Source organism: Acanthopagrus latus, chromosome 22 (assembly GCF_904848185.1).
Source record: "Acanthopagrus latus isolate v.2019 chromosome 22, fAcaLat1.1, whole genome shotgun sequence".
In the NCBI taxonomy this organism is placed as follows: Eukaryota; Metazoa; Chordata; class Actinopteri; order Spariformes; family Sparidae; genus Acanthopagrus; species Acanthopagrus latus.
The window spans coordinates 2,166,872-2,191,244 of NC_051060.1; the positions used below are offsets into that span (position 1 = coordinate 2,166,872).

General features: G+C 40.8%; 1 protein-coding gene across 2 annotated transcripts in view; it reads right to left on the bottom strand.

Moving 5' to 3' along the window:
• nt5dc1 (5'-nucleotidase domain containing 1) overlaps positions 1-24,373 on the bottom strand; it is a 77,823-nt gene that overhangs the window by 24,889 nt on the left and 28,561 nt on the right. For both annotated transcript variants that reach the window (XM_037085500.1, XM_037085501.1), the window contains exons 7-8: positions 3,469-3,643; positions 291-388 (exon numbers count right to left, since the gene is read on the bottom strand). In XM_037085500.1, coding sequence (XP_036941395.1) covers positions 291-388; positions 3,469-3,643 — 273 coding nt within the window. The remainder of the gene's footprint in view (positions 1-290; positions 389-3,468; positions 3,644-24,373) is intronic.

The following is a 24,373-nucleotide window of genomic DNA, read 5'->3' on the forward strand; positions in this document are numbered from 1 at the left end:
TGTACCTACAAAATAAAACCAGTAAATGTACAATTATGTATTTTGAAAAACATTAAATGATAAAGTAAAAAAACACATATATATATGCAATGAATATTAACACACATCATACAAAGAAAGTTTTCAAGGAAATTCAAATGATCATTCTTGGAAATAAACAGTCAAAATATATATTGAAAGCTCTAAGCTGCTAAAAGCTCTAAACCTGTATTGACAATTGAAAGACTGAATGATTTAGCACATGGCAGATGAAGTACTACGGAGCATGAGAGCAGTGGGCCAGTACTCACCAAGGGTCCTAAAGGGCCTCTGCTGGGGCACCAAGGAAAAGAAACCAGGCTTCAGGGCATTCGTGATGATGACATCAAACAGCTCTTCAAAATCCTTCCTTTAGCAGCCAGAGAAACAACATAAGCCTCTGAGATAGGCCTCTGGCAAGTATGTCAAGCACAATGCATGGACAGCATCCAATACAGTGGGTTAAACAAACACAAACACCGTAGCTCAGTGAAGCTAAACAGTCTGTACAGATGATGGAAAACACAGAGCAATAAACAGTGTACACCTACAGTGCTTGTGGGGGAATACTTAGACTGTTAAAGTAAACACTTTGAGAGGGCAGTATACCCTCCCACATAGCTACAAGAAGGAGCTCTCACATGGAACTCATAAGTAACAAAACATGATACATAAAAGTGTGTCTGTGCATCCACATTGTATATACAGAACAGCCTTCCATACTTACTCAGTCTACCTAAAAGAGACTGATCTTACAGTTGATTCATGTGTGCTCAGTTATTATGTTAGAACTTGTATGACTAGAATATTTTAGAATAACTTATATGTTGTCCACAGAATTACCTATTCAACAGCAATTTCTGGGAAAAAAAAGGTGAAATTGTGAAAAAGGCGAAGACCATGTGCAGGAAATGTTTGTTCTCCTCATTCTGGGAATTGGCAGGATCAGGGAGGACCGGTTTATACATGTAGAAACCAGAGAAACTGTGTTTTTCATAATATGGGACCTTTAAACCAAAACTCTTGCCATAGTTCACATTTTGCCCATTTAATAAAGTCAGACTACCAGAAACTGAACTCAAACCAGAAACATTATTGTTACATGGTCAGTGCTTTAAATCCCTGGTGTTTCAGTGCTTGGGGCAAAAATCCCAGTTGCTTATCCGAATGCCATTTTCTGTTATTCTAAATCTCTGCCGCTCTCCTGTGGATGCTGGAACCTTGCTAAGCTAACGTTATGCTAGGAGCCCAAACGGCTCCAGGTGCTTCAGTGTTAAAGAACCAATTATGACCCCTGATTCACATCGAGATGGAGATCCTTGTTGCAATGAAATTATGAAGATATTACACATACACAAGATATCTTGAAGTGGAGGGATGATGAGTCACAACTAAAGCTCACATATGCTGAAACTGAGTTGTTAGTCAAAGTCAAAAGTCAATTTAAACAATTCATGTCTTAAAAGGACTGGTTGAAAGGACCTTACTAGTTAGATCTTTGGATATAAATAGATCCAAGACAACATTTGTAACATAATTATACTATAGATTAAAAGGTATTTTGACTAGTAAAAATGTGTTAATCCATATCTTGAATCATCAGTCTTACTGAGCCAATTGGAACTGACATTGACGATAACTGTACACCATCAGAGGAGATCCATGGCTCTGTCTGGACTGTTATCACTTCATTTAGGCCAGAATAGAAGTTCAACAGATCAGAAGATCTAACACCAACTAACAAATCAATAAACTATGTAGTTAGCTGTGCCAAAAAGTAACAGCAGCTTCTCTGGACAGCTTGTTGGGTTTCGGCCAGTACTTCCCGTTGGACAACTCTGGCCTTGTTGTGCTACTTCTGACAGCTGACTGTCACTGGCCTCAAGCCGGTGCAATTCCACTGAAGCACCTGGAGGCAAGTGACAGTCTTCTCTGGAAAAAAAGACTACTGTGGAGTGACGCACCAGAGCTGTCTTTCACAACAAAGTGCTTTCTCAACACTGAAGTGCTGACACGATCTCGTTGGTCCTGTGCTGACTTAAATCAAAGTGTCTCCATAAAGAAACGGGGAGGTACTCAAACAGAGCAGCTGAAAAGCAGAAACAGTCAAAAGCAAAGTTCTCCTAATAAAACCTCTGGTAAGATGAAGCTGGCCTAACTTCCTTTAATAGCTATCACAACGTAAATCAGCAGCTCCTGACCTTGTAAAGCATTGACCTGAACCCAATTTTGAACGCACACATTGACACGCAGCTGGGGCTCTAGCTGCTCTCCTTGGGAGGTGACACAAGCTGTGGTTCTGGAGGTCAAAGACACGGGGAGGGGGAGGGGGGGAGCCAGTGTTACAGCAGGGAAGCAGTGGAAAGGGGTGAGGAACAACAGGAATGACCGGGCTGCGTGCTACTTCACAGGAAATGGTGAGAGGGGTTGGGGTGGGGTGGGGCGAGCGCTGGGCCACAGAGGCCCCATGCTGGCATCCACAGCAAAACAGTTTTACCCTGACCTGCTTTTTGCCTCTGCTGGACCACAGACAACAATCATCTCTGAGTATGAAAATAAAAAAAGACCTCCTAACCAGCAAGAGCTGTGTAAGATAACAACACCTTGCAAAGAACAAGACAGGCTTATGTGAGAAAAAACACAGCAGCAACAAGAACATTGTGCTTTTTCAAAGCTCTCTTGCTGCTTGATCGAGTGTAAAACAGGGCTTAGACTGCAAAAATAAGCACAGTGCAAACAGAGGATGGTCAGTAATGCACAAAGCCAGTGTTAGGCTTCAGCAAGCGTGCAAAGACAATAAGCTCTTTCTCTGCACTATAAATAAAACATTGAGTACTAATGTTACATGATTACTTGATTGCAATATGGTTTTTAGTATGTATGTGAACACTGAATAACTATGTGTGTACATACAGTAAGTATATGTGTTAGCATTTTAATGTGGGACTCCAATTTAGAAAGACTTTAGAAAGGCATTTTAAGTGAAAAAGAATAACAGAGAAGGACAAGAGACATATCTTTAATCAGGGCCTTGTTAACCTCATTAGCAAGGTTAGGGGTGACATCAGGACAAAGTGGGTTCTACATTTAAGTTCAATGAACACAGGCATAGTATTAAAGGAAAACATTTCACAAGTGAAAATTCACATCAAGTATATATTCACCCCATGCCGATGGCAAGTCAGTTGTATATAAGTGCAGCATATGTACAGTATGTGATGACGCTGTTAACCCAAGGCAAACATGTGAGCCAGTATTGGTTTAAGGAATGACTAATGGCATGTGAGAGCAGTAAGGAATGTTGTGAGTTGAGGGAAAACCATAAACTGCGAGCTTGGACTGAGCGGAGACGTTCAGGTTATAAATCCTTTGGGGGATATTATGGTAAGCGCTGTAGACCAGGTCCTGGTCTTGTTAAGGAGCGGTGCAGTGCTGTGTGGGCAGTCTTACCCCAGGATGTGTTCACAGATAAGCCTGCAGTAGTCACTGTGGGAGCTGGTGATGAGGAGGAGGACCTTCCCAGCACTCTTCATGCTGCGCAGCCAGGTCTTGACGGAGTCAGAGCAGGGCTGCAGGTAGCGGGTTGGGTCCCTCTTCACACTGGGGAAGTACGTCCCTGCATCCTCTGTACAAAGACACAAACGCAGTTAGACATGGATCTCAAAGTCACAATATGGGACTATCATGCTCTGTAACATGTATGTCAGTCATGGGATCTCAACCCTGATGTACTACAGAATATTCTGTACATATGTTACAGCACTCTACACCTCTATCATCAAAACACCAAATGAGTACATTTTAAAATAATTACTGAGACAAGGTTGCTTCACACAGTAATAAGTTACATTTAAAATAACATATATTTGTCAAATAAAGACAACCTTTGTGTCTGTAACAGGAAACACATCAGACCACAAAATCAACACAGTGATACATGGTTAAAAACAACAAACATTCTGATATCTTTAACAAATGCATATTTCGGAACTTGAGATGAGTTTTAAGACAGGCGCAAGATAAACCCCATAACAATGGATTTTCTTCTACAGAGAACCCCACAAATCTCAACAGACTAAACAATGACTCAACTTTTCTTTTTAGCGGTCAGTCATCAAAGTATGTATATTTTTCTTTCAACAAAAAACTAAACATTTGTAGACTGAGGCAAATGTCTAAAGGCTTTTTTTTTTTTTTTTGGGGGGGGGGTGTTCATGTGCTGAACCAGTTCCTAGTCTTGTGTCTCTACAAGCTAGGATAAAGAGTATAGCGAATGCTTACTTTTTTTCTTATTTTGTACAGCTAATCTGTAGTGTTAATCTTCTACATTTGTATTCACAGAGGAAAAAGAAGAGCTCAGTTTCATGTTCTTAACTTCTGAGGCACCATCATCAGGCTTTCCTCACTTTGAAACCCACCAGCTGCCCCTCAGTACATCCTGTCAGCATACTGTACAGAGCTAAATATGGCAGTCCTATGATCTGTGTTACACGATCCCAGCTCATCACAGAATATAACTCTAGACCTCTGATTCTCAGAAAAGCCTCATGAATAGTAATAAAGAAAACATGAATAAAACATTATGTATTACGAATGGAAGCACTTGATTCTGATTGGCAACATGTACAAAACAGTGGTGACATAATGCCACCCCAGTCAGTATGTTTACATGCACAGCTTAGTCAGATTACAGCCATAGCAATTGTCCGAGTATACATGCCAGTGAGAAAATCTAATTATTGGCCGAAGCATGTCATACTCTGGTACGATGGGTGGCGCTGTTCCCATTTCAACTGGTGGTAATAGAGCCACCTCTGGCTACGACACAACGATGAAAGAGGGATGGCGTATGAAGAGCAAGACAAAGCTACATCTTGTACATTTCATATATGGTGTAAATGATAATTACATGAACTACTCTTGCTGGCGGTTATTTCGGAGGAAAGCCGCCGCCGCCGCTGTCCTTCTACTTCTAGCTCATGGCCCTGGGAAAGAAAATCTTGAGCCTGCACAGAACGTAAAATCCGAATCCAATCTGACAGAATGTATACATGCAGGAGTAATGCTACTATCAATGGAATAATCTAGGTGTTTTAATCTGGCAACGAGAAATCCGATCCAGTCCGATTTTAGTCAGACTAAGGTGTATATGTGCATCTTACAAATCCGATCATAGTCGGACTAACACAGTAATTAGGTTTTCTCGAGTGTCATGTAAACGCACTGAGTGATTTGGGTAGCATGCCAGCATTCAGTTGAGGAGCTCCTGAGGCCCCTGTCCTGCCCTGCCAGCACAACAGCGCACTCTTTGGACACAGACATTGATTTGGTGATACTCATATTTCTGCTGCTGGCTCAGAGGTAAAACAGTATCAACCCCTATTCTACAGTTGTACCTTATATAGGGAACAGAGAGGCAGATAATAGTGCAACAGTCCTGCCTCAAACAGGCTGTGTTATCGGGGTGACAACACCTTCAAAGACTCTGTTTCTACTTAATGTTTTAGTGGATTTTTTTGCCTGGCACAAAACACGGTTCTGATGGTTGCCTATGAGTGTGAACAGCAAAAAGCTCTACTGAGTTGCATTTTTGTGGCAAAGCGAGAATACAGATCTGAGAACAACATAGTGAAGGACAAAACTCACTGAACATGATTTTTGATGCACCACATTTGGTCAACACTTCAGATTTAGCGGTATTTGGTTTTTTGGTGTTTGTCCATTCGTGGGATTGTAACTTATGTCACCTCTACTGTACTTTAAGTCTCAGTTGTTGTTGTTGTGGCTTATTGATCCTGAAGTAAATAAAAAGGCCTGAGGTGTTAACAAAGCATTGGAGGGGCTGCAACTAGAAACTGTTTTCATAGACAATTAATCTGTCTTTGTTTTCTTGATTAATTGAGATTTGTTGTTTGGTTTATAAAATGTAAGAAGTGGTGAAAAATGTCAATCAGGGTTTCTCGAAGCACAAGATGATGTCCTCAGAAGTCTTGGTTTGTCCACAACCCAAAGAAATTCAGTTTACTGTTATAGAGTATATTCATATTCATATTTAACTAGCTGGAATCAGGGAATTGGTTGAAATCAAGAGATAGTTGGCAGTTAATTTAAATCAATTAATCATTGCACACACTGTGTTTTCTACTTTCTAGAGCTAAGCACAATGCCTTCAAATCCACAGGAGAACTTGAAACTTAGGGCATGCCCTATTTCATTTTAGAATTTGAAACAAAAAAAGACATTTTGGTTCATGTGCTTGGACTTAAAATGTGGATGATCGATTCAAACACTTCCTGAAATTCCTGCACCGTGAGTTAGAAACATTTGGCCATGCTGCCCTCCTGTGGTGAAACACAGGACTAGCTTGTAAAAGGAAAAAGATTTTCAGTTCTGAAAAGGCAGGAGAAGGTAACCCTAACCCTAACCAGAAGATGACGGCAAACACAAACAAGCAAAAGCTAAGATCCCAATATGGAGAACCCAAAATTCACACCTTTGAAAATGTCCCAGATGTAAACATCTGGTTCTGACTTTCAAAATACTCTTCAGAAGTTTTAATTGTACCCACAGACCATTTCACTTTCAGTCAAACAAAAGCAGCAGTTTGGCACATCAACATATGACCCTCAGTTTGTGTGCCAGGTCCTCCTCTGGGAGCCTGCAGCAGAGTGCCTGCCTTGCCTCATTACTCACAGCCAGGGAGGTCAGTGAGGGGGGGTTTAGCAAAATCCCATGTCGTGCTTATGTGTGTGAAAGCATAAACAACAACTGACCTCACTTCCATCCTTTTTGTTATGTTTGATGCTGAAGAGATCAGATGCTAAAATATGCCACCCAAGAACACAGCTGAAACATGGACCAGGAAACGTACAGCAATCTCATTGTTAAGGCACCAATAATCGTTTCTGCAACACTATTCTCTCAAAAAATACTGTGACATTTGATTTTGTCAAACAGTCCTAGCATTTATGAAGCGCTTTTGAAGAGATTCCAAAAAATTGACATACAGTGTGAATCGGATACAGCTTAAAGGTATTGCAGTACTATTACATGGCAATATCATCCAGCCCTAACACATAATGCATTTATTTGTTCATTTGAGAGGGACAATACATGCAGGCATTGTTCCATCTAATTAAAAAGCAACGGCTGGACTTTTAGCCATGGCTAATTTGCTGTCCTTTGCCCCTAGATAGACTTTTGCAGTATTAAGCACGTGATACAACACTCTAAAATAGACATAAAAACAAACAATTAAGCAGCCATAGACAAGCACCCACACAGATATTTAAAAGCTAACAATAAAAAAGACAGAGCAGATTGTAATGTGTAGGAACAACTAAGAATAATTACTGAAAGAAACAACAAAGAACAAACGAAAACAAAGAGAAAAAGGGTGAAATGCTACGCCATATAAAACATGCAATTTAGTGTCAACAGATTTGCCTTGTTTAAGCCATATTTTTGCTGTATGTTTGAAAGCTTTACTATTAGTTAATGTTTTTATTTCTGATTGTAGGGTATTCCAAATACGTGAGCCTTTAACTTTAAAGAGTACTGGTCAAAGGCTGTCTTGAGCTTTGCTGGTTTACAGTCTCTACTCACTGCACCCCTTGTGAGTATTTTAGAGATTATTTGACTGACTAGTTCTGGGGCAAGGTCACTCACACACAAAAATCAGTTTTACAAATGTGAGATTTATTGTATGTTAAAGCATTATATATTGCACTTCTGTTGAATTTTGCCATGGTGCCATTTCATTGGCTTCTGATTCAAAATTTCCAGGACCTGTTTGTGTAATGACACCTATAATTTTCGTTGTTGATCAGGTGCCCTGGCTCCACAAAGTGTGATTAAATCATGGTGTGCATAAATTGTATGACAGCCTTAATTGGTAAACACAATTTTATAAGTAAAAATCAATTCAGATTACTCTTGATGGTCTTTTGGGGAGACAAAACAACCTCTCCATAAACAAATGACACAACACAGGATGGCCAACTCCTCAGACCAAGACTCTGCAGCCCACTTACATCTGAGGGAGAAAAATCCTTCCTTTGAGGAGAACAATGTTAACATATTGGTCAAGGAAGACTGACGGTTTGAAAAAGGAGTAAAGGAATCCATCTATGCCAAACTTGAACAATCATCTTTGAACAGGGGTTTCCTCCCCAGACAGTGTGATAACCATTCATACCTGGGCTCACCTAACCTCAGAGCTCACACCTGTCCTTGGCAACTCTGTAGGGACTCTCCCACAGAGTTTAATAGCCTGCAACTCCCCTCCAATTGGTTTGAACTGAAGAAGTCCAGTTGCCTACGATATAGCACTTAGAATTAGCATGAATTAGCATTAGCAATCAACATTGTCTTGGACACTTTCCTGAGATTTGTTGTGAATTTTAACTGGTAGTCCATGACAACGCCTGGATATCTGAACTGATTTACTTTTACTTTACAAAAGGTTTTGCAGAGTTATGAGTTATGAGGTTATCTTGTAGCCACTGTGAGACACACTGACCACCTGCCGATTCATTAACCCTGCAGCCTGTTGCGGGGTTTTGACGATGCGTAGAAGATTGCACCATCAGCATACATCTGGCAAAAACTGTCTTTATAGCTGTCTGGTAGGTCGTTATTGTATAGGCAAAATAGCAGCAGTCCATTGATGAAGCCCTGTGGTGCATGCAAATTACTATTTTGAAGGGATGACACTGAAGTATTAATTTCAATGCATTGCTCATGAGATTTCAGGTATGACTTATACCAGCTCAGGGCAACCCTAACCAAGCTGACGTGGCTCAGGCATCTGTACTGGATGTCCCCTGGAAGACCCAGGACATGCTGGAGTGACTATGTTGAGCCAAAATTTTCTTTTCAATTTAGACTTTAAGTTACAAACCATCTTTGCATGGTTTACAGTTTGGAAATACCTAAGTTCCTTATGTTTGCGTGCAGAAAAATCAATATCTGCCTTGCATCTCTACAGGGTGCTCAAAGGCTGATGTTCAGAGGACATCCACAGAAAACAGAGTTTTCCACCTCCACAGTCGAACATTGTGATTGGTCAGAGAACAACTGAAGTAGAAGTAAAAATATTAATCTCATCTGTTATGCTGCCTCCACACCATGTCCCTTGCTGCTTTTCTGTGCCAATATGTGGGGTAAAGTGCAAGGTCTCTGTGGCCAAAAAAGTTCAATTGTACTCTATCCACCAAGAGTGGCATTTTAGCAGAGGTATTTGGTGTTCTTCCTGGTGTAGTAAACAAGAGCAAAAAACAAAGCAGCCATAAGCAGACATGGCCCTTTTGCCCTCTGCCTGAGGCTTTTTCCATGATAGTTGAATGGATGATTTAAGTTTTCCCTTGAGTCGACATAAGAGACACTCACCAACACACAAACCAAGCTAGACAAAAGTTGCAAGAATGGAACTAAAAGGTAATATGTGAAACCGGTGCGGAGCTAACAAACCACATTGGCTGCGAGCAGCTATTTTGCCTCCCATGCATCAGTTGACCTTTGTTAAAAAAGTTTTCAGTACGTCATGTTACCACACATACTAGTTCAGGTAGAAAGCTGTGGGAATAAGATTAATGTATGAAACCCCCAATGACTGCTTGTACTGAGGTATAGAAACTAGTGCAACAGCAACAGACAGGAAGTCAGGACTTTTGCTCTCGATGGCTTCAATTCAGATTTTCTGGATCCAGTGAGTCCTTAGTGAGGAAACTCTAGTCTGTTGATACTAGGGTCTGGCCTGCTCTGTATAATAAATTCCTTCCTGCATAATTGTCCATCATCTATGAAAGATGCATCCACTAGGATTTTCTTGCTTGTGATCATAAACCTGGTGTGAACCATGTTTTACTCTTGTTGAAATTATCATTTCTTATAGTTTGGGTAACTCCAGCTTTGACATAGCCTCAGGATGACATCTATTTAAACTCTGCGCGGGCCACCACCAGGGCCAGTTTAATACAGTGTGTGTGCGGTCAAGTAAAATTTGCTTCCGCTTTTGCTTTGGCTGTGAATGTAGGACTGAAGAGCCCTGAGGGCCTGCAGGCCAGTGGCTAGGCACCGTGCCATGCAGGCCGGGCGCCGGGCCTGGACAGCTGGCGAGCTGCCCAGTGCCAGAGGAAGAACCGTGACCGGCAGCAGCTTAGTCTCTCACACACATCAAAGAGACCTGACAGGATACACAAATCAACTGTTGCAGTGTAAATTAGAGCCAAGCACAGGAGTGTTTCACAAACAACCATACCAACTCTGATGAGTGGACAAAATCTATAAGTGTATTTGTTTTTATCACCCAGTTAATGAGCAGGGAAGACACAGGCTATCAAAACACCCATGAAAGATACATGTACCTATTTTCTCACTATACGTATTGAGCATCAAGCTCAGTGTATATGAAAGACACATGGAGAGGACCTCTAAAGAGAAGCTATAATCTCAAGTATTTTCTCTTCAAAAAGCTTCCAGACAAACAGTCTTTTCCGGCACCTGTTGGAACCACGTGGAAAACACTGGCCGGGTCATTTTGTCTGTGGACTTTCCATTTTTAGCAGAGTGACCGCAAATTGCTGCATCATGTCCTTCATGGTGCACACATTTTTTTTTTTTTCTTTTTACGCCTTTGGTCTGTGACAGAGGAGAAGAATCTGGAAATGATAACAAAAAATGCAATAAAAATAAAAATAAACCCTTGGCCACAGGCAACTGGACAGTTCCAAATTCATATAAAATGTCACCCTATGATATCAGAATATGTACAATCTATTACATTTATGTTCTAAATGTGTAAAAAATGTCACTTTATTTCTCTCTTTAAAGCTAGTAAGTTATTCAAGAGGCATTATAAGTTATATGTGTACAAATTCTCTTAACATCCTGACAGCATTCTATAAATCAAATGTTCTCACAAGCCTCTAACAAGCCCATCCAATCATTTTATTCAGCTAATAAGAAAACGTGGGACAGGCCACCTGTTTGTATATTTACCTGCCTGCCCACATACACTCTGCCCATTTACTACTTGGGACTCGAAGATTAGATAGCGTTTTTGCATTGAGATGTGATGACGTTTAATCATTTTGATATGATATGAAGGGTTGTCCCACTTCATAGGGGGCAATTTAAACCACTGCACCTTGTAACTCTTCTTCAGGGGAAAGGGGGCATTCGAAAACAAGGGCTGAAAGTAAAAATTGGAAATGGGATTGAGCCATTGTTCACCAAAGCAACTCAATCAGTGTGGGTGTGCTGTTGTAAAGTGTTTGGTGTCCTATCATGATATATGATTGGGACTCTTGATAAGTGACTTTAAGCATGGTTTTCAAAAAATAATTTTTTTATTCCAAAGGTTTCCCACCACGTGAAGAAATGCTACTGAAGCAGAGAAAAGAGGCGACACAAAGAACAATGGCAGCTGAGAAAAGAAGGGGATGGTGGTTTTTAGACACCCGTGTGCAGATCACTGTGGGGGACAGTGACGCCAGTTGCACAGTTACTCAAACGTGAGGGATACTGCAATCTGTCATTATACCAAACCAGAGCTATATTTAGCTGGAGCTATCTTAAGAAATCTGTGAGGATTCATACATCAAGGTTTGATCTCAGGAAGATCATATCTTTGTGTATAAAGCCTTACATAACATTGAATATTCACTTCTGCACCTTAAAAAGTTGGAAAAACATCCAAAACACACAAAACAAGCACTGATTCAAAAGTTTCACTGCAAATTTAAACAAGAGTTTGGTACAGAAGTTAAACTAACTGTCAGCTTAAATGTATTTATGAGTATCCACCTTGACGGAATATTGCTGATTCAATGAAAAACTATGAAGAAAGCAGAGAGAGCAAACTGTGTAAAAATTCTGAGCAAGTCAGGCCAGGTTCCTTTTAATCATAGGGGCTTTATGGCATTTCAGTGATGAATGATCCTCCCATCTCAGGGTGCAATCTCCATAAACAATAGCTTACGATGGGGCCACAAAAAGCATGCTGGGAGTCATCTTCATTGAGGACTCTTGGGAGACAATGCAGGAAGCAAGGAATTTCATATTTCTACGTCCTGACAGTGCTGTTATTTTAGTGAAGCCATGTATGTGGCCTCATTAATATGTAATCTCACCTCCATACCAATCAAATAATCTAATTTTATCCAATACATTTCACAATATGATCTTGTTAACTGTTATAATTTTCATCATTTAGATGTGTTATTTAAAAAAATACTAAACTCTGAGTCTCTAAGTTGTGTAGGTCAAAATAATTAAGGGAGAAATGGCTTTCGGATACCCACTTCAAAATATCCCAACAAATGCACCATATCAAGTCCAGATGTACAGTTTTTAGACCTCTTATGGTCACCGTGACCACGTGTCTTTGTGTGACATAGTCTGCTCCTGCAGACTAGGATGAGGGTGGAGGGAGCGCTCTCACTCATGGAGTGACTTATAATTACCCTGGAGAGCCTCAGTGATGCTATCGAATGGTATTGGTGATCTTTCAGCTCATATGTCTAAACCAAACATAAATAAGAAACAATATTATTGTCCCAATTCTGAATCCTTTAATATTGAATCAGATTTCTAAAAGATTTTTAAGATCACAATTGTGGTAATTGGTTTTAAGCATCAACAACAGTTATTTATGTTTTCTAAACAGAAGAAAAAGATAGAAAATATAGTGAGCAAGCTGTGTCATCTTTGAAGTGCTGTTTTGTTTGTTATTTCGTTGCATGCAAGTAGGTGAGAGAAAAAAAGGGAAAATCATTAATCCTGCTTTTGAGTTTTATGATTGAAACTGAAATCTCATTTTCTTTAGTTTTGGATCTAGAATCAAATTCAGGACACCACTAGTCTATACAGAGTTGATGCAATACTAATATTTAACTGTCTGTTCCCACTGAAGTTCCCTCTGATGACAAATTAGAATTGATCAACCACACAAGATAGTATGTTGAAGTCAAAGTTGAACTCTTTGCAAGCAATTAATTGATCTCACTGATGATACTCAGTAGAGCACATACCTCCACCAGGGCCCAACAGACCCCTTTAACTCACTCAAGCTGGATTCAGTATCATAAGCTCACTTCCACCACATACCTTAAGAAACAAGCAGATTTATACCTGCAGCAGCGAGCTGGACCAGGATTTTGCCGGCGGTTTGGTCCTGTTCTGTTCTGTGCATCTAAACTGACTGTTGTGGATTAATGAGACTAAACGAGTCCGGACCGAGTCTGTTCTGGTCTGAGGAGATCCAGATACGCAAGGACAACTAAGTGGAATCGGAATCTGTGGATGTTCGTGTGTAGCTAGCTGCTAGCCGCTAACCCACACGGCCCACCTCCCGAGTCGACAAACTGGATGCACCGGCACGTCCAAAACCGGACTTAGTGTCTGGTGCAGGAAGAAACGGTAAAAACTGGCTTTTGTTGTGTGAGGGACACCGGCGGTGATACAGACAGTGACAGTGATGGCGAGTTTTGAGAGCTGAAAGATTTGTGACATGTAGCGTGTTTGGAGTGTATAGTTAGTGTGTTATATAGTGTTAAGTGTAGTGTGTTTAGTGTGTAGTGAAGTCGTATTTTGTGTTGTGAGTCAAAACAAGGAGGAGACTGCTGAATGTGGAACAGGCAGGAATGAGCTGAGGAGCCCTGAGCCTGAGGCACTGCCTGCATTTAAATGTAAATAGTTACATATAACTTTGTACATTTCAAAAACTTATGTACAGATTTAGCAAACAACAATTTATATTTGCATTATAACTAATGCAATTGGTTCATTAAACATATTTGTGGTTTTCACAGTAAAAAATCAAACTTTTTCCTACTCTGATTTTATGTTATTTTCTGATTTTAAGTCCATAGTGTTAATACAGTATGTCAAAATGAAAAAAATAACTGTAAAGTCACACATGTGAGGTTGTGCTGAAAATACTGACACCAAACAAGGCAAGGTAAATAGTTTTTAAGGTGAAATATAATGATAAAATCAAAAGTAGTCAAAAACAGCCAATTATATCCCTGATGTCCCACCTTCAAACACAGCCTCATTTGGCCATCCATGAAAAAGCTGCTTAACCTCCCACTTTTGTAAAGGAATACATGCTTCCTACTGGCAATGCACTAGTGCAATTTTAAAAAAAACATCATCTTGGATGGATCAGTCCCCTTATCTGAATCTGACGCACAAGTTAATGAGGTCTAATCTTGGCCATCACTTATCCGCCATCCAAGTTTAGTGGAAATCTGCTCAGTTATGTTAGTGTAATCCTGCTGACAAACCCACAAAAAATGGGTTTGGACAAAAACATAACCTCCTTGGCAGAAGTAATGAATTTATTTTGTCTTGATATTTCTTGACTGTATAAATGCTGGTGTGATAGCCATTAGTTGGTCCATTCAAAAGTGGAGAAAGGAAAAAAAAGACAGGAACAATCTGGATCAGGGGCCACAAGCCAATGCTTTGAATTGCTTGAGAATGTTCACTTATTTACTTGACTTGTTAGATTGAATTCATGTGCATCCTTACAGTGACAGTTTTTTTTTATGTTGCCATGACCTAGTTCAACATGGCAGCTACTCCACAAATTTATTGTGTTGTTCAAAACCACAAAAACAGTGAGGCAGTCTATTAAAGGCTAATCAAACTGACTGCAACTATTGTCTACTCAGAAATAAGCACATTAAATAAGGTCTTTGTTGCAACCAGCTTTCAACAGACTCAAAAAGTTTCTGCAGAGTTTAGCTGTAGTTGTGTCAATGGCTGTTTTCATGACTCCCTTACAGGGATTCACGCTGTTGTTTCCCCAAGACAACATTATAAAGTGTAAAGGATTAGGTTAGTTTTCCCATCAGTAGGGCTCTCCATACATGGTTCGACTCAAATTGAATTGGCACATCAGCCCAGCCTGGTTACCTGCTTGAGTTTGTGTGTTTGAATAGCAGTCAGAGTAGCGGCTGTTAATACTCTTTCTCACCACATTATAAGTATACTGCTAACAAAGATTTGCTAATTGGACTATAAACACATGTGATTTCCTGTAAATTCTTCCTAATATAAGTCCTACGTTATTTGATAGCTTTTAATATTAAGCAATAAAATCAGGAATTGTCGACTTTTCATTAGCAGTAACTTAAACACGACTCACAAAATGAAAACACAATTTGACAGTCAAATATAGTGGGTGTAATAATGCAAATGAAAATCATAGCGGCAAGGTCTGATTTGGCAACAAAAAACAGGCACGTTACAGTATTTCAAATACTGTAAATTTTAATGTCATTGACTCCTGAGGACTGAATTCTACAATCAATCACTAACATCCAACTACACAATTAATTATGCTTACATATCATTAAGCAATACACCACTACCATCTGTTGTGGAATTTGGCTCGCTTAACTATTCAGGAGAGATCAAGAGGACTAAGAGACACCAATGGCTCACCTTAAGGGAAACAAGAATTTGGAGAAGCAACATAACATCATGTCTGTCTGCACAGAGTGCTGCCATGATAATCCTAACAAGTCTTCCAAAATGCCCAAATTATATTTTACAGCTTATTTTAGCTTTAAGCTGCAGCAGTAGTTCCATGGTTATCTGTATAACAACATAGCAAGGGGGTAATGCAGAGTCTCTCCCCACTAACCAGAGGACTAAGAGGTAAAATAGGTCAGAGACACTCATTCTGTAAACATAGACAAATCAAAAGCCATACGAGGTTATGCAAAAAGATTTGCCTTGGCTTGGTTTGTCAGACATCTGTTGTGTAGACACATCTACAGTGGCGTTGAGTACCTAGGTACCCAGAGACCATGAGAAGATTGCTCACAGAGCAATCATCACTATCCTTAAACAGACATTAATATGTACAAGATATGTATGACCTTCTGCTGTAAGGAGACAGAGTAACCAGGCAGAATAATTTTTTTGCCCCACACCATCGATCCTCCAGAGGATTAACATGATAAAACCTGGCAGACCAGTTCATAAGATGTATTGTTTATTGGATACTTGATGTTTGTCAGAATGTGCTCCAACTGTTATTGTTGCATGCAAAACAGAAATTGCTCTTATCTGGAAGCAAACATGGGCCAGATCAAAGCAAAGGCATTGCTAAGATATCATTTAGCAAGTCAGACAGAACAGTGTATACATCCCCACCCTGAACTGTGACATCATGGAACATATGTAGACAACTGTCACAGAAGGACTCAAATTTGATACATGAAAATAGGTTGCCACTGATCCTAACAGAAGACTACTGCCATTTAAATCTCACTTGTGGATTTGTGGTGTTTACATGTTGCCCTGTTCTCAGAGACAGAAGGCAGAGGGAGGAATGACTGAGGTAAATATTTTTTTCCCTGAACTTCACAGTGGTGAACCAGCGATAGGGTCATGAGCAGCCTAGGCTCATTGATGCATGTGGGTAATGAAGGCTGGCCCGTGTGGTCCAATCCAACAGACAAGCTACTGTTGCTCAAACTGCTAGAATTAATGCTGGTTCTTATAGAAAGGTGTCAGAATACACAGTGCATCAGTTTGTTGAGTATGGGGCTGCATAGCTGCAGACCAGGTCAGGGTGCCCATGCTGACCCCTGTCCACTGCTGAAAGTGCCAACAATGGGCACATGAGCATCAGAACTGGACCACTGGGCAATTGAAGAAGTTAGCCTGGTATAATTGAATCATATTTTCTTTTACATCACCTGGGGAACACATGGTACCAGGATGCACTATGGGAAGAAAGCAGTCTGGTGGAGGCCGTGTGATGCTTTGAGCAATGTTCTGCTGGGAAACCTTGGGTCCTGCCATCCATGTGGATGTTACTCTGACTCGTACCACCTACCTAAGCATTGTTGCAGACCGTGTGCACACTTTCATGGAAACGGTATTCCCTGATTACTGTGACCTCTTTCAGCAGGATAATGCATTGTGTCATAAAGCAAAAAATGGTTCAGGAATGGTTTGAGGAACACAAAAACAAGTTTCAGGTGATGACTTGGCCTCCAAATTCCTCAGATCTCAATCCAACCGAGCATCTCTGAAATGTGCTGGACAAACAAGTCTGATCCATGGAGGCCCCACCTTGCAACTTACAGGACTTAAAGGATCTGCTGCGAACATCTTGGTTCCAGATACAACAGCACACCTTCAGGGGTCTAGTGGAGTCCATGCCTCGACGGGTCAGCTCTGTTTTGGCAGCATGGGGGACCATCACAATATTAGGCAGGTGGTCATAATGTTATGCCTGATCGGTGTATGATTCTTGTTTACTGAAATCCTCCTAAGTTTCTCAATTGTTCCTGGACCATAAGGAATGACAATGTTGTGTTTTGTCATCTCCTCATCTCTGTCTGCTCTGGATCTTTTAGCAGTTTTGACAAAGGTCCAATTTGGGTAGCCACAGGTTTTAAGTGTTCCCCTGATGTGTTTCTGTTCCTTCTCCTTCCCCTCTGACTTAGTGGGCAGGTGATGGTTTGAGGTTCCCCCGCTTGTGCTCCCATGGGTGATGAGAGTCAGAACAGTACTTGTCTGTGTGTATAGGTTTTCTGTTCACCTCATTGTTGAGGCTTCTTTCCTCTTCAGTGTGTACTGTGCAGTCCAAGAAGGGCAGACTGTCTCTTTTTATTGTCCAGAGCATTCATGTGTTATGTGAAGGCTCTCTGTTCCCTTGCTCTGATTTTGACCCAGGTTTCATCCAAACACCTGAACCAGTGGCCTGGAGCAGTTCCTGTTAAGGTTATCTGCTCTCAACTTCTTCCATGTAGAGGTTGGCCACTTTTGGGGAGACCGGTGAGCCCATGGCACAGCTGTGATTCTGTCTGTAGAAACTGTCACTATTGGAAGTAGGTGGTCATCAGACAGAGGTCAAGTAAGGCATAAATGTAGTCTGGGGAAAAGTTTGTTCCGCTGAACAGAGTGCTGTCTTGTAGCTGGCATTTCTTCACCATCCTAACCACTTCTTGAGTGGGAATGCATGTAAACAGTTATGTGACATCATAAGAAACCATTGTTTCATCTGGGTCCAGTATTACCTCTCTCACCTTACTAGCAAAATGCTGTGAGTTTTTGATGTGGTGTTGTGTGTTATTGACTACAGGAGCTAGGCTACTGGCTAAGTGCTTGGATATAGTGTTGGGCGGTATGACCAAAAATGTATATGACGGTATTTTTCAAAATTCCTACGGTTTCACGGTATATGACGGTATTTTTATTTCATGCATAATCAGGTGTTCACAGCATTTTCTACTGGCGGAGAGAGGAGTTACTAGCCCTTTTTAGATAGAAAAGGCGGCACATTTGCTGCAAGGTAAAGGCTGCACTCTGCCGCTCTGTCTATCTAAAAGGGAGGTTTAATATTCCTTCTTTCCCAAAAAGCCTCCTCCGCTGTAGGCATATACATGTGATGTGACATGAAGCATGAAGTTGGGTGTGAACAGTGACGTACAACATATGTATCGGAAGTAACGTGGCGACACTTGATAGATTTACTTAATTACAGACCTGTGGCCCATATTCTCACCTCCTCAGTCAAACACACACTGATGTTAAACCCCCGCTATTAAAGGAAGCGTGCAGCGGAGTGCCTCAGAACTACAGAGACTGAGGAGCACTACGTGGATATATGTAACTGAAGCCCTTTTTAGATAGAAAAAGCGGCACATTTGCTCCAAGGTATGGGAGGCAACGTGCCGGCCTGTCTTTCTAAAGTGAAGGCGTAATATTCCTCCTTTTCTAAAAGCCACCTCTCAGGTGGGCGTAAACATGTGACGTGACATGAAGCTTGAAGTTGGGCAGTAAACGGTGACAGGGAATTTGTCTTCAAAATGAGAGCTTTACATTGCAGCCCATTGGAGTTTAGAACTGGGTTCTTAGCGGGGGGCTTTTAATTTGAAAATACCAACTGTTCTTAGCTTGCCGACACAACAACAAGCTAACACAACCAAACAGCTACAGAGACCGAGGAGACGCTGCATCTCCTGGATCTCTGCAGCTGTCCAGCTGCTCATATTAATGTCCACAGATGAAGTGATGGACTGACTGCTGTGATCAGCTGTTTCTTAGTTTTAAAACTCCCCGGCTGTGGGTCGTACAACAGTGCAGGTCACTGACATCTCCGCCCACCTCACACAGAGGCCGGCACATTTCCACCTCATTTTTAGATAGCAGGTGAGGCAGAAATAAGTGTTCCCTCTGAGGTGGAAAATCGGCGGACCAAAACAGACCCCCAATTTGCCGCCCTCTGTCTAAAACTGCGGACCGAGCCGCCAAAAGGACGGGCAAATTGGCGGCTTGGTGCCCTGACTAAAAATGTCTTGAGTTAATGCTGATGATGATGGGTCTGAGTGGTGCTCCTTTCTTCTGTGTCTTGGGGAGTACTTAGATACATGGGGTGGCTTCCCCAGGGTACAGTCTGTAATAGTGGTCTGTCAGTGGCTATGTCATTTTCCAGTTTTTGCAGATGTTCTGTAACCTCCTTTTTTTAGCTATTGTGAAGACACTGTCGCAATGAATTAGAAAAAAAGACAGAGCAATGTTGTTTAGCAGTCACACAAAGTGCTTTGAAATGTAACTAAAGGAATAAAAGCACATAAACTGTAGGGTATATTCTTAAATCTGCTATCTGTTTGTCTTGTGTTGCTGTGGTGCTCACAGTGGGTGAAATCTGTTGCTAACCTAACAGTCAAAATCTATGCCTTAGATATCAATGGCAGGACAGCTTCTTATCCCATGCAGCCAGCTCTGACTTACCTATTTGGGCTTTTGTGTCTATTAGATAGTACAGCTGAAGAGTGAGAGGAAACAAGAGAGACAGGGGTAAAAGGGCCCCGGCAAGAGATTTTACAAGTCAACAATAAACTTTGAACATTGGTTTATAAGCCAACGAGGGCTGACACAAATAGTCCATTAAGGCCCCCACACACCGCCCAGACTGAAACCAACCGCCAACTGCCTTTCTCCGACCACTCTGTTGCCTCTTGTCTGACCCGCTGGGCAGAGAACTGGCATTGAACACACGCTGGACTAGAAGTGCATGCAACTCTCTTTACTTTCGATCAAAACGAAACTTAACTATTTAAGACAAAAACAGCTGCATACTAAACATGCAGTGAGGCATTACCAAACAAACACAGATTAATTCGTCCTGAATGGACATAACAGCTAGTCTCGTGCAAGGACTGCAAAACGTCAAAACAGGGAATGATGGAATGGAGTGCATAGAAAAACAAAGCGCACACAGTATTTGCCCCTCCCACACACCGCACTGATTCGCTAGCACACTGCCAATCAGAGAATCCAGTGTCTCAGACGGCCAAAAGCCAACCTCCGCAGACTTCACTTGTTGAATCGGAGCTGAAGACACCAAACATATTTGTTCCCGACCTTGTCCGAGTCTCCCCCAACGCTGCAAAGTCCAACGGTTGGGCCGGTGTGTTCCTGCCTTTAGTCATTTAGTTGACTGACAGATATCATTGGCAACTATTTTGATGAGGAATGGTTTTTTTTTTAAAACAGGCGCCATTTATTTGTCAAGAAAACACAAAAAGAAGTCAGCAAATCTTCACAAATATGCTAGTATATTTGCAGCATAACCTTGATCTTCAAAACATTTTGGATGGACATTTTTCCCCAATTTTCTAGAGCAAAATTGATTAGTTAATTAAGCAAACAATCATCAAAATTATCTATAATGAAAACTAGAATGATACTCAACAGAGCACGTACCTCCAACAATGCCCACCAGTCCCTGTTAATTCAATTAAGCCTAGTCAAATTTCAATAGCCACATATTACGCTGTCAATCTACTGATCAATATGTGACAACACATTTTTTCTACATTGATCTCCTCGTATTTTAATCGGAAAAAAAAAATAAATAATGGTCATAATTCCTTCAGCACTAAGGCTATTGGCTACAATAAATGGCAAGCGTATCCTCAAATGTATAGTAATATAGACGAAAAAGAGAAAAACTTTCTGGATCCATCCCTTTGTCCGGCTATGCACCAAAACTTAATTGGGTCTAATCCAGGCTAAGACCCACCCTCTATAACTTTCATGTTCTGTAGATTTTGTGTTATCCTTACAACAAACCAACCCACCAACCAATGGACGCCAGTTAGAACATAAACTCATTGGTGGTAATAATCATTAGTTTCAGCCCTACAGCCAAAAGTCCTTGGAAGGTTCATAACAAAACAGTATTTAAACATCTAAGATTCCATGACAACTGTTCAATCTGACAACTCCAGAACAGCTTCTGAATCAGCCTTGAGATGACATTATTTTACTGACTTGTTGATAAAATGCTGTGAGCATCATTGGAGAAACCTCAGAGACTGACACTGCATCTCAAAACCTGAACAATTAAAATAAAAAAATCTGCAAGGACAGATATCTGTACCCACGTCATTTTTGGAATTTGAGTAAATTTCTTTTGTTAACTGTTTTAGATAAAAAGAGCCAATGATCATTTCTACTCACTCACATTAACTAACGCAGTGTTTCCTTGACATACTCTCTGGGTGAGCTAATTGTGGTATGAATGGAACCGACTGTTGCAGTTCACAGCTATCTATATACATGGAAATTATGTGTGTTTTGTCAAATGCTGGGTAACTCTGTGGTGGGAGGACCTGCTGCTGCTAACGGTAAAAATGTAACGCAGAAGAAACACTGAAAACATGATATAAACATTGTCAAACCAGACTGTAAATAGCCTCTACTTAGCCGAACTCCTGATTTGTTAAGTCGTGGTGAAAATAAATATATAAATGATGCAACACCAGGTGCTACTCTAAAGCTATTGTGTGATTAACAGTGCACTCAGCCAACTGTTGATTAGAGCTAGGTTTAAGTAAAGCCCTTCGACCACTCAACTGAAATGAACAGAAAAACTTGACTTGTACAGTCAAGTGCTTAAGCTTCTGGACTGTTTAATACTGAAATAATATAAAAAAAAAGAAAGAAAAAACAAACTGAACAAGGCCAGCACCTCATAGGCCAAAAAGAGTTATTCACAAACCTTTGTTTGACTAGTTCACTATGAACTCCTCCATCATAAGTTCCATATCACACACCACTATGTCAAACCGCGTGATGTCAAACAGCCCGCTGCCCACCACCACAAGTACATTCTAAACACTGCACATATAGTATATATAGCATATAACACATGGCAATCATTCATACCTCATGAAGAGAATGTTTTTCTTATTTCAAAGCCACTGGTGTGGGCACATTTAAATGCAAACAAAGAAATCAAATTAACTCAACTTGCAACTTTCCACGCTAATTTAAGCTGAAGGGCTTGTGGCATGAGTGACTTCATCGTCTTACTTAACTCTTTATGAAGCTGTAAAAACATGGAAACAGTTGCTATGTCAACACACTAGTGCCACATGTAAAGTAACAACCTTGAGTCACGATAAAATGCAGACTGCTGGTTGATAAGGTGTCTTGAGAAAAGTGTGCTGCCTTTAAGACAGGGATTTGGGGAAGTTGATACAAAACTGCAAAGGGATTTTGTTGAGTAGGAGGAGAATCAAACGTCAGACCACAACTTTATGGTTAAAGGAGCCTTGCTGCATTCAGAAAGCAGTAAGCTATCAGACAGTTCAGTACATGTGGAGCTACACAAATTCGGCAGTCAGTTTAGCAGTGGACGCTGAGGTGAATGAGTGGTCGGAGACGTGGTGGATTTGATGAGAGCATCTTGGTATTTTTGCAGCTTAATACCATGTTTGAAATGAAAGTGCTGACTTTAAAGCCATCTTATTTTGGATTTGCTGGATTACCATAAAAACCAGTGCACATATCCCTTCAGCAAGGCTCTCCCCTAGTTTACTGAGAAAATTAGCCGTTATTTTTCCTTAGTTGCTCCACCTATGCTTGGAGACATTCACTGGCTTCGACCTAACATCTGAATCACACGTGCATATTGCAAATGCAACCCTCATATACTTTTGAAGTCATGCAACACCAAATCCAGTTGTTCAAAATTAATTTCACTACTCCCATTAAGTAGAAGCTACTTAGTCTTTCAGTGAATGTGACCTTAATGTCCTCTGAGTAATAGTAATAATAACAGATTAGAGTAGAGCTGGTTCAGGTCACCTTACCAATGGCCATGGCATTTCAGTAGGCAGCCACCTGTATGATACAGGGAACTGAGTCAAATCTTTCATGGGACTGACTGGCTATTTGAGAAATAGTGCAGGAGTGTATGGTCTCAGACAGGGGCGCTCTTCATGAAGTAAAACCTTGGGGTATTTTATGCTCAGTTTTTCTAGAGTTGAATTCTGGACCAGCTGAGAATTGCACAAGTTCTTCCTCATATTCTTGATATCAGTATCAGCAATAAGGTTACAAAGAAGGCAAGGGTAAAGTTGGAAATTGTTCCCTTCTAATGACAGCTTGCATTTGAATGTGCAGATATCGTGTGAAAACACCAATGCACTAATGGTGGTAGTAATGGAGTTCTGATACTCCCCCTGATTCTTGTATAGGTGTCAGTTGAACGATCTTCACATCAACTTAAGACTGACAACAAATGTATCATGTCCTCGTCACAAACCAACATGGTTCAAGCTAAACAGGTTTAGCTTGAAGTGTAATATCATACTCACAATATTCAATTTGGAAAATTACTTTTCTAATATGTATTTTTCTTATAAATGTGAGGGCTAACATGGGTGAACCGTGCTCTGCTTTGGGCTCATATCCATAGTGTTTTATTTGAAAAGAAAAGGTAGTGAGCTAGGGAACTTTTTTTAGTCTTGTGCAGCAAGACAAAAAAATGTAAAAAAAAACAAAAAACAAAAAACCTGAAACAGAAAGCTTGAAATTAGTTTTAGTTAACATTAGTTAGGTGGCTAAAGTAATGCTATCTTAACACATTTTTGACTTTTCAGCTTACTGCAGTAACTTACAAGGTGTACTTGTAAGGTGATAAAGACAACGAGCAACATTCAGTGTCCAGCCAATCTGCTCCAATGAATGGACTTTTCTGTCTCTGGTATGATGTCTCTGGTCCAAACACATACAAAATGAGATGCTTTTGTCTAGGGCTGGGATGAGGCATCGACGTAATTGACGACATAAATTTGTCAACATGAATAATTTGTGTTGACGCGTCATCCCAAACAGCAAGTGGTAGTACCTGCAGAGGCTGAGAATAGCCCCCTCACACAGAGACGCTGCATTAATCAATGCATCAATTTTCCGCCATTGGTCATTCACACTGAGCGAAGCACCGCGGGAGTAAAGAGACACCGCCGTGTAATTTACACAGAAAGCTGCGCAGTGGCTCCTAAAGAGGCGCGATGTCACACGTCAT